The sequence below is a fragment of the Bos mutus genome, chromosome 21, assembly GCF_027580195.1.
Source record: "Bos mutus isolate GX-2022 chromosome 21, NWIPB_WYAK_1.1, whole genome shotgun sequence".
Lineage (NCBI taxonomy): Eukaryota > Metazoa > Chordata > Mammalia > Artiodactyla > Bovidae > Bos > Bos mutus.
In genome coordinates, this window is record NC_091637.1 from 29,886,005 (window position 1) to 29,897,324 (window position 11,320).

The 11,320-nt window shown below is 47.0% G+C and overlaps 1 protein-coding gene across 2 annotated transcripts in view; it reads right to left on the bottom strand.

The window, feature by feature from the left end:
* ACSBG1 (acyl-CoA synthetase bubblegum family member 1) overlaps nt 1–9,984 on the bottom strand; it is a 59,294-nt gene extending 49,310 nt beyond the window's left edge. The window contains exon 1 of one of the 2 annotated variants that reach the window (XM_070358187.1): nt 9,829–9,984. In XM_070358187.1, coding sequence (XP_070214288.1) covers nt 9,829–9,908 — 80 coding nt within the window. In that variant the 5' untranslated portion in view covers nt 9,909–9,984. The remainder of the gene's footprint in view (nt 1–9,828) is intronic. The other variant, XM_005906602.3, reaches the window with a different exon arrangement.
* Between the last annotated feature and the right edge of the window lie 1,336 nt (nt 9,985–11,320).

Consider the following 11,320-nt stretch of genomic DNA (forward strand, 5'->3'; position numbering starts at 1 on the left):
GGTGATTTGTTACAGTGCCAACAGGAAGCTAACACAGCCAATGAAGAACAGAGGTCTGCCAACAACCTTATAGATAAGCTTGAAAGAGGATCTTCCATCCAGATGAGTGTTACCCTGGCTAACATCTTGAGTGTAACCTCATGAGAGACCCTGAGCTAGAATCACTTAACTAAGTTGCACCTGAATTACTGACCCATAGAAACCATGAGAGATAATAAGGAATTGTTGTTGGCTTGAGGCACCACAGTTTTGAGTGACTTGTTAAGCAGCAAGAAATAACCACAACATTTTCACTACAAGAAATGCTACAAGAGTGTATTCAGGGAATAATGTTTATTCAGGTTTATAGTAGGAATTACCCCAGATGAAAATATGGATCTGCTAGGGGAAGCACACTGATTGAAACCGCCCACCCTGGCCAGGCACCATAGCAACTATTTGCATGAGTTGTTTTAGGACAAGATGTCCTGGTAAGGAACACGGAACTAATAAGCCTCCACCAACCAGAAGAGTTCGGGAAAGGTCAAGAGGAGACACCATATGTCTGATCACCTCCCAGAATCCTTTTTTCTGGCATCCACCTTGGCTGAACAAGGTGTGCACCACCAGGAAGGACTTTGAGTCAGAATAATTGGCTAAAGACAACCCAGAAACTAATCCCATCACCATAAAGCCCAAGACCGCAAGCCATGTGACAGAGCTGCTCTCCTGGGTTCCCTTACCCTGCTACTCTCCTCCCGGTGCCCTTTCCCAATAAAATCTCTTGCTTTGTCAGCACATGTGTCTCCTCAGACACATTTCCTAGTGTTAGACAAGAGCCCAGTTTCAGGCCCTGGAAGGGGTCCCCCTTCCTGCAACAGATCTACAAAAGGGAATAAAGATCACTGGAAATACTAAATATATTAGAAACAAGGCAAGGATACCCGCTCTTACTGTCTCTATTCAGCATTATATTGGAGGTCCTAGTCAGTGTAACAAGGCAAGACAAATTAAAAAGTGAAATGATTGGAAGCAGGTAGAAGAAATAAAGCTATCTGTTAAATAACAAATTTGTATGCCTAAAAAATCCAAAGGAATCTACCAAAAAAAAAAGCACTAGAACTAACAAATGTAATTAAGTAAGATCACAAGATTCAAGGTCAATATTTTTTTTAAATCAATTGTATTTCTATACAAACAACAAATGATTAGAAAATTAATTATAAAATACAATTTACATAGTATCAAAACCCATGCAATTCTAAAGAACAGGTTTAGGAAAAAAGTGTGTAAGGCATCTACACTGAAAACTACAGTTCATAGCTGAGAGAAATCAAAGATCTAAATAAATGGAAATACATACCATGTTCATTGATCAGGAAATTCTCCCCAGTTTGAAACATAGATTCAATTTGTTCTTAGCCAAAATTCCAACAGTCTTTTTTGTTGAGACTGACTTGTTTAGTTGCTAATTCTTGTCTGACTTTTTGTGACCCTATGGACTATAACTGGCTAGGCTCCTCTGTACATGGGATTTCCTAGGCAAGAATACTGGAGTAGGTTGCCATTTGCTTCTCCAGGGGATCTTCTTGAACAAAGGATTGAACCTGAGTCTCCTGCATTGGCAGGCAGATTCATCACCTCTGAACCACCAGGGAAGTCCCGTGACTAGATAATTCTAAATTCTGCATGAGAATACAAAGGAGCTATTGTGTGGCCTTCCCTGGTGCCCCAGTGGCTGACTCTGCACTCCCAATGAAGGGGTCCCAGATTTGATTCCTGATCAGTGAACTAGACCCCACATGCTGAAACTATTATAGAAATGAGTGGGGGCAGGGAAGGGAAGCCAATAAGCAGGGCAGATCAGGTGGAAAGGAAAGTTTGCTTTATTTCAGGTGCTGGCAACTGCGAGGGGAAGGTGGTGGATATCTTTCCAAAGGCTGACTCCTTCCCCTGACAAGCATGGGGTGCGAGCATTTATAGACAGAGTAGGGGATGCTGTTACCTGCAGAAACAACATAGTCATCTCTAACAGTCATCTTCAATCAGTCATCAGCGGTCTGACTAGCATCATCTTGGTTGTTTTAGGTACAGTTAGTCTTCAATTCAGGTGCACTTGTTCTCATTTTTTTTTTGTGGTCAGTTTTCAGAATTGTGGAAGCTCAAGTCCTGGGTACAGTCTGGTCATCATGTAGTTAACTTTTCCACCTGGTGTTTTGGTATCTTTAAGACAGCTCACACGATATGGCTAAGAATATTATCTACAGCCCTTGAGAACGGAAGGTCCCTAACTATGTTTAATAACTACGTTATTATTATTTGGTCTCCTTAGACTGTTGTCCTTTGTTTCAGTATTTCTCATTTCTCTGATTAAACTTATTCTTTGACTAAAGTTTTCCACAGACAAAAGGAAGGCAGAGGACATGATGGGGGGGTTGGGGGGGTGGGGGGGAGACAAGGACCATACAGTCCTGCTCTGTTTCAAAACTAAGAGTTCAAATGACACAACCAAAGATCCTGCCTGCCACAACTAAGTTCAGCCAAATAAATAGATAAAGATAAAGATTAAACAAGCAAATGAACAAACAAAAAAACCCAAAGGAGCTATTGTGTTATTAACCGATTATATTATAACAAGCATCCCCAAGTGTAGTGACTTTTTAAAAATAGGCATTTATTATCTTGCAGTTTCTATGGGTTAAGAATCTAGGTTTAGCTGAGTGCCTCTGGCTCAAAATCTCTCATGACGTTGTCATTAAACCGTCAGTCTCAGCTGAAGGTTTAACTCATGGGGTTGTGGGCAGAACTCAGTTCCTTGCAGGTTGTTGGGCTAAGGATCTCAATCCCTCGCTGGCTGATGGCCAGAGGTCTCCCTCAGGTCTTTGCCACGTGGGCCTCTCCCTCAGAGAAAGTAAGTAAGAAAATGAGAGAGAGCAGTAAAAATGAAATCATGGTCTTTTTATAACCATATCTCTGAAGTGAAATCCCATCACTTTTGCCATATTCTGCTTCTTAGAAATAAGTTAGTAGGTTGGTCCCCATTCACGGATATGGAATGACACAAGAATGCAAAAGGCAAGAGTCACTGAGGCACATCTTAGAGGCTTTCTGCCATGCCCAGGACAGCCAAAACAATCGTGTTTATAAAACAAAGGAACAAAGTTGAAAGACAAACACTACCTGATGAAGACCTAGTATAAAGCTATAGCAAAGCTGACAGTGTGGTATTGACATAAAGATAGAAAAATAGTTCAGTGGAAGTAAACCCAGAAGTAGACTCAGACATGCAGCCAGTTGACGTGTTTTTTTTTAAACAAAGGGGCCATAACAATTTAATACAGAAAAAAAAATCATTTTCAACAAAGGGCATTTGAAGAACTGGATAAATATGTGAGAAAAAGGAAAATATTAATCTGAGATGGATCATGGGCCTAACTATAAAAACAAAAACCATAAAGCTTCTCATAGAACATATAGAGAAAGAGTTCTACGTGTTCATACAGGGACTGATATCAAGAATTTATGGAGAAATCTCTACAAATCGATAATAAAAGGTTTAATAATAAAAGCCCAATTACAAAATGGGCTAAAGTTTTGGATAGATACTTCACAAAAGAAGATGCAGAGATGGCCATCAGGCACGTGAAAATATGCTCAACATCATTATCAGGGAAATTAAAATTACAATGAAATAGCACCATTCACTCACCAGAAAAGCTATCATTGAAAAAGAGTAACAATAGATAATGATGACAAAGATGTGGAGCAACAGAAACTTCTTGTGGGAATGCTAGGACCACTTTGGAAACCTCTGGTGGCTTCCTTATACATGTAATTTGTTGTTCAGTCGCTAAGTCATGTCCAGCTCTTTGCGACCCCAAGGACTGCAGCATGCCAGGCTTCCCTGTCCTTCCCTATCTCCTGGAATTTGCTCAAATTCGTGTCCATTGAGTCGGTGATGCTATCTAACCATCTCATCCTCTGCTGCCCCCTTCTCCTTTTGCCTTCAATTTTTCCCAGAATCAGGGTCTTTTCCAATGACTTGGCTTTTCACATCAGATGACCAAGGTAGTGGAGCTTCAGCTTCAGCATCAGTTCTTATAATGAATATTCAGGATTGATTTCCTTTAGGATTGACTCATTTAATCCCCTTATATGTATACCTATCTTTTGACTGACATGGAACAACAGCCTGGTTCCAAATAGGTAAAGAAGTACGTCAAGATTGTGTATTGTCACCCTGCTTATTTAACTTATATGCAGAGTATATCATGCGAAATGCTGGGCTAGATGAAGCACAAGCTGGAATCAAGATTGCTGGGAGAAATACCAATAACCTCAGATACGCAGATGACACCACCCTTATGGCAGAAAGTGAAGAACTAAAGAGCCTCTTGATGAAAGTGAAAGAGGAGAGTGAAAAAATTGGCTTAAAATCCAACATTCAGAAAACTAAGTTCATGGCATCCGGTCCCATCATTTCATGGCAAATAGATGGAGAAACAATGGAAACAGTGGCAGACTTTATTTTGGGGGGCTCCAGAATCACTGCAGATGGTGACTGCAGCCAAGAAATTAAAAGATGCTTGCTCCTTGGAAGAAAAGCTATGACCAACCTAGACAGTATATTAAAAAGCAGAGATGTTACTTTGCCAACAAAGGTCCATCTAGTCAAAGCTATGGTTTTTCCAGTAGTCATGTATGGATGTGAAAGCTGGACTATAAAGACAGCTGAGCGCCAAAGAATTGATGCTTTGAACTGTGGTGTTGAAGAAGACTCCTGAGAGTCCCTTGGACAGCAAGGAGATCTGACTAGTCATTCCTAAAGGAAATCAGTCCTGAATATTCATTGGGAGGACTGATGCTGAAGCCGAAACTCCAGTACTTTGGCCACCTGATGCGAAGAACTGACTCATTTGAAAAGACTCTGATGCTGGGAGGGATTGAGGGCAGGAGGAGAAGGGGATGACAGAGGATGAGATGGTTGGATGGCATCACCGACGCAATGGACTTGAGTTTAAGCAAGCTTTGGGAGTTGGTGATGGACAGGGAAACCTGGCGTGCTGCAGTCCATGGGGTTGCAAAGAGTTGGACATGACTGAGCGACAGAACTGAACTGACCTTTTGATACAACAACCTAGAGACTTCTCCAAGGAAATCAGTATATATGTCCACAAAAAAAAACCTTATACAAGAGTGTTTGCAGTAGCTTTATTCATAAAATCTCCAAACCAGAAACAACCCAAATCCTCTCAACAAGAGAAAGGATAAACAAATTGTGGTATAGCCACATGACGGCATTCTAGCCAACAGCAGAAAACAACACTACTACTGAAACACTTCACAGTGTGGAGGAATCTTGTAGACACTGTGATTAGTGAAAGGAACCAGGCATAGAAAAGCACATACAGGGGGTTCCATTAGTATGATGTTCAAGAGCAGACCGAAGAGTGGCTTTTCAAATCTAGTTATTTAAGGATGAGTGGGGGTGAAAGTCGACTAGAAGGAAGCACAGAGAACATTCTGGAGTGATGAAAATATTCTATCTTTCTATTGAGTTGTTGATTACATGGGTATATGCTTTTTGTCAAAAGCCATCTAGTGAAAAATTTGTTTCCATTAATAAAAAACACAACGCATTACATTTTGCAGATGTAAATGCTTATGCTACAGCTTCTTGGGGCTAGAGTCCATGCTAGGTCCTAGATGTCCTTCACATGGTCACAACCTTTGCAGTTTCCAAAGTACCTTCCTAGCCCTGACTTCATTGTTCCTCACAGGCTCCTTTGCAAGGAACCAGGGCTGCCTGTGGAGGAGGGCTATAGAGCCAGGACCCAGGGAGCACACACGGAACCCAATGTGATACAGGACTTTCTCCCGCCACTGCCCCTGTCTTCTGCAGGGACAAAGAGTTAAGTGAGTAAGTTCCTCGTCCCTGGAGGTCTTCAAGTCAGGGTAGGTTAATAATATGTGAATGTTGGGTTAGACTCAATGACCTAAAGAAAAACTTCACTGGCCTGAGAGGCTGTCAATGGGGAACTTGCCTGGGGACAGAGTGAGTCAGCTTCTGGTTCAGTGTTCTGACTCCAGGCCAGCCTGGGTTCTGCTGTTCCCAGTTAATGACTCTGTAGCCCCTGCAAAAACTTAGCTCTGGCCTGGGTTGACCTGCATCCTGAAGGCATCCAGATCTGTATTCAGATGTCTGGGACAGGGTTATTTTGCCCTAGGGACTCTGATTTCTGGGATGTGCTCTGCCCTTTATCCTAGGACTCTTGACCTCGCCTTCCAGTGACACTTATAATATACTCCCATGTCCTCTGGGACAATATTTATTCAACAATAAATATTATATATTTTTGAGTTTGAAGACTACACTGCTGTTATTTATTTATTTTTAAAAAAGTTTTAGCCGTACCAGGAAGCATGTGGCATCTTAGTTCCTCAGTCAGTGATTGAACCTGCCCACGCTGCATTGGAAGCACAGAGTCTTAACCACTGGACCACCAGGGACGTCCCAACAGGAAACAATCTTCAATAGACAAATGTATACTTACAGAAACCGATAAATAGCAAAGAATCCAAATATGAGAAAGAAAGTAATTCTACTACAATAACCATTTTTTGTATCACGGGGAAGTGAGGGGAAGGAAGTTGGGAAAACTGGAAGGCCCTGGATATTCCATATTCTTAAGGATGCCTGTATAATTTCCATAGTATTTGCATTGTGATTGTTTGTTCCTCCCAGACTTGCATACCCCAGAGATGGGGAGCTCACTCCCTATCATCCACAGGAAGCTTTGGCAGTGAGAGCAGCCTTCTTCACCAGGCTTGCAGCAGCCTCCTGTGCCTGCCCCACGCCCCTGACTCCAAGGGGTCTCCTCTCTGCCCCCAGTGCAGAGCAGGCAGAGCTGGGAAAGGCAGCTGGGAGTCCAGGAGTACGGTCAGTTCAGAGTTCACTGTCCTCCTCTGGGCCACACTCAACTCTGCAGGTTCCCTTCCTCTGGCGTCTGCCTCCAGCCCACCCAACTCCAGCCTGTCTTCACCGCTGCCAGAGCCACCTCCACAAACTAGGCTCCTCTTCTGCTTCTGCTGCATCCATGCCTCCCAAGTCTCCTCTTTGCCTCCTCTGACTCTGGTGGCCCCTAGTCTGGCCACACCGGCCTATCCAGACCTAGCAGTTAATCTGGCCCAATCTAACTGGTCCGATGGCTACCTTAACTCTTCCACAACCACACCTTCTGTCCACAGAATGACCCTGCCTGCCACCAGGGCATCCACGGCCCTTCAAACCCAGGATGAACTGTCCCCTCCTCTGGTTCTTTTAAAGCCCTTCCTCCAACTTGGGCTTCTTCCAGCTCAGGGAGGCTGGTGCCTCTACTGGACCAAGAATTTAACAGGACTCGACATATCCAATGGGTACCCCTGATGGACGGCACAGTCTACAACTGTGGCCTCGAAGGACGCAGAGCACAAGCTGCCAGGTCAGCATCAGACCCGCCCCAGCTCCAGCCCCGCAGAGGCTCCTTCCCTCCAGCCCTGCAAGTGGTGTGATACAAAAGGAAACTCATCTGGGGGAGCCTGGCATGCAAACCCTCCTCTGCTCTCAGTCTCCAGCTCCCCGATCTCCGGCCTTCCTTCCGAAACCCTGGGAAGGGGAGGGGGGGAAAGATAAGGCCTCTCCCAGACTATTGGAGGAGTGCAGACCCACCCTGCCCCAGGAGCAGCAGCCTGCCAGGGGCCGCAAGGCCAGGAGAGATGGGCAAGCCTGAGATGGAGCCCTGTGCTCCTGGGGCCGGTCTGGAGGGACGAGGAGCATTACGGCCATGGTAATGGCTTCTGACTTTAGAACATGTTAAACAAGGGTTCAAAGCTCTTTCCTCGTAGCTATTCTGCAAGGCCTAGGAGGTTCACTGTGCCTGTGAGGGGTGGCCCTTGTGCCTTTGGAAGCATTTCATACACACCAGCTGATAGACTCTGCACAGATTTTCTGCAAGGTCAACAGAGAACAGGCTTTTGTCTTCCTTTGAACAGAGAGTGATAACGAGACTTAGAGAAGCTAAACAACTTACCCAAAGTTGCTAAGCAAGAAAGCGGAGGGGGACTGACCTTCTGAGTTTTCTGCCCTCTCTTCCCTCATAGGCCCCCTCATATACCTACCATTCCCGGCTCTGCCTCCCTTTCATAGAGTCTGCAAAAGAGGCCCCCGCCTCTGTGAGCCCATTCCCCAGGGTGAGGGAGCTCCAGCCAGCCCCCTTGAATCCTATCGACCCTCTGCGTGTGGCCCACGTCCAGGGAAGGGGCTGGACCTCAAGCTCTTGGAGGCCTTGCAGGTAAGGTGCCTCTGCTTCTGTGAGGACAGGAGCCCACTCTGGGCTTTCTGGAGACCCAGGGCAGGGCCCAGACCCTCAGCCTTGGGGGGCAGGGGGGTCCTCTGCCTGTCCGTCACATTGACATTTCTTTCATTTGCTCCATCTTTCCTTCCTCATAACTCCCATGAGAACAATGGCCATTCACTCTGTAGCTCAAACACCGGCAACTCTCCCCAGAGGGCTCAGCCCCTGGCATTTCTCCCTTGTCCTTCTCCCCTTCTGCACTGCGCACTGCAGCCAGCGAGACCTCGCCCCTCCCTGAGTTCCCCATCTTTCTTCGCATCTTCTCACCATCCCAACGCTGTTCCCTCTAGCCGCACGGCACTTCCTCTCTGAATGTCAGTGCCCTCCTGGCCATCCAAGGCCTGTGTGATGTTCGGGACTTTCCTGATGGTCCAGTGGCTAAGACTGCACGTTCCCAAAGCAGGGGGCCTGAGTTCAATCCCTGGTCAGGGACTAGATGCCACATGCTGCAACTAAGAGTTCGCAGGCTGCAACCACAGATCCTGTGGGCCGCAACTAAGACCCAGCGCAGTACCCCGCCCAAAAAACAAACAAAATAGTCCGCGGTAGAAGCCCCTCTCGCCTCCTCTGGGCCTGTACCCTCCTGGCACAGATCACAGGCATCTGGAGGTCTGTGTGTCTGCCTTCTCCCTGCCCTCTTGTTGGGGAATCCTGGGGCCAGGACTGGGTTCCAACTTCTCAGGATCCCCCATCCTTGAATGGGGAGGGCCTAGGCTAGAGTGGGCACTGGTGATGACTGACAAATTGAATCTGCTTCCTCTGGATCACAGTTGCGCTCAGTCGCTCAGTCCTTTCCGACTCTTTGTGACCCCACTGGGGTGTGCCCCCCAGGCTTCTCTCTCCATGGGGATTCTCCAGGCAAGAATACTGGAGCGGGTTGCTATGCCCTCCTCCAGGGGATCTTCCCAACCCAGGGATTGAACCCAGGTCTCCCGAGTTGCAAGTGGATTCTTTACCGACTGAGCCACCAGGGAAACCCAGATTAGTAGAACATATACAGCAGAAGGGCTTTGGGGGAACTTCACCTCCTGCATTCATATCCAGACAGGGAAGCTGCAGCCCAGAGAGGGGCAGGGACCCACCAAGGTCACACAGCAAGTTGGAGCCGGACTCTTTGGCTTTCCCCTGTCCTTGTCTGACATTGACCCCACATGCCAAAGTTCCCCCTTGAGAAGACAGGGATACATTCTTATTGTCTTCTTCTTCCTCCAACCAACTGCAGCCCCCTACTCATGCCCTCATTCTTCGGCTGAGCCCCTCTGGGCCACACAGGGGAGTACGCATGTCCCACTCCAGGGCTTATCCCATTTAGCGATCATCCAGACCCTTTCTTTCGTTTCCTAGATGAAGAGACTGAGGCTCAGAGAGTGAAGCAGCCTACTCAGGGTCACACAGCAGAGTCAAGTCCAGAACTTGGCCATGGGCTCAGTGGACAGAGACCCAACCTCCAACTTACCTGGTTCCCACGTTTTCTTGGGTGGTCCCCAGGCTTGCATCCAGCAGGCTCTCCTGCGGGGCTGCTCTGCTGTCCGGCATGCTGGGGTTCTAGGGGGGACAGCTGCGTCCAGCTCCAGAACTGTGTGGCACCAGCCTCGGGCATCTGCCAGAGAGAGCGGTCTCCCTCAGCCTGGGAGGTTGGCCTTGACGGGGCAGGGGGGCGGGCCTGGGGCCGGGGGAGGCGGCGACTGGAGTGGCCCAAAGAGACCTATTTCCTCTCCATTTTTAGAAACTCAAAACACTCCTCAACGGTGAAATTGCTCAAGATTAAAACTTTCCTTTTCTTTGTGGTTTTGTTTTCACTCAAGATGAGAAGAATTTCAATGAAGCCAGTGTTCTTTTTCATGCAAATCTGCTCTGGTTCTCCCAGGAAGTCTGGCCAATGGGCTCAGGGCTTCTGGGTCCCCAGAAAACCTCACTGGCTTTAGAGGCCATGTCAGAGCACAAGGGGTTCTCAGCACCAGTCTGGATTTAGATCTTGCAGTAGCTCACCCTGCAAACCTGCCTCACTGTTGACACAGCACCCAGGAAGGGGTTTTATCCTCTCAACCCACCTCCCCCAGGTTCTGCGCTGAAGGCTGGAGCTCTGAGCAGGACCCGTGGTTCCTGCCCTCCAGGAACCCCAGTCTGAAGGAAGGAGAGAGACCTTGCCAACACTGAGGACTACGGTATAGTTGACAGAAGCATTTGCACTGAAGCAGATGTCATAAGGGACCCAGGAGCATGACTACCAGGGCCTCCTAGTAGAAGTATGGATCTGCTCCTTCAGTTAAAGGAAAGCAGGGTGTTGATGGTGGGTTTGCAGGCATCTGTAAACAGATGTGGGAAATTCACGTAAGGCAGGGCAAACTGAGGGCTTTCTTGGAATACCAGGAATCTCCTCCCTTGGGCAGTTCTCGCCAGAACAAAGTACCGTGAACTGGGTGGCTTAAAAGAGAAATGTATTCTCTTACAGTTCTGGAGGCCAGAAGTCTGAAATCAAGGTCTTGGCAAGGCCTTGCTCTAAAGGCTCCAGGAAAGAATCTTTCTTTTTCTCTTCCGGCTTCTGGTGGCTCCCAGCAATCCTTGAAGTTCCTTGGGTCATAGCATCTGTCCAATCTTTGCCTGAGTCTTCACATGACTGTCTTCCCCCTCTGTGTCTTTGCCCTTATATCCCCTTAAGGACGATAGTCATCAGACTAGGACCCATCTTCATCCAATATGACATCATCTTAAAAAATTATATCTCTAAAGACCTTATTTTCAAATAAGGTCACATTCCGAGACTGTGGGTGGGCATGACTTCTGGGGGAACATGAGTCTGCTGAAACTGTCTACAGGAGGCATTGGTGGAGACTCCTGCAAGATGTCCCCAAAAGTGGTTAGTAGGTTCAGCTGGGTCACAGGTAATACTGTCTTAACTGGTGGACGCAGGTGGCTGAGAAAGAGTTTGTCAGCATTCATGGAAATTC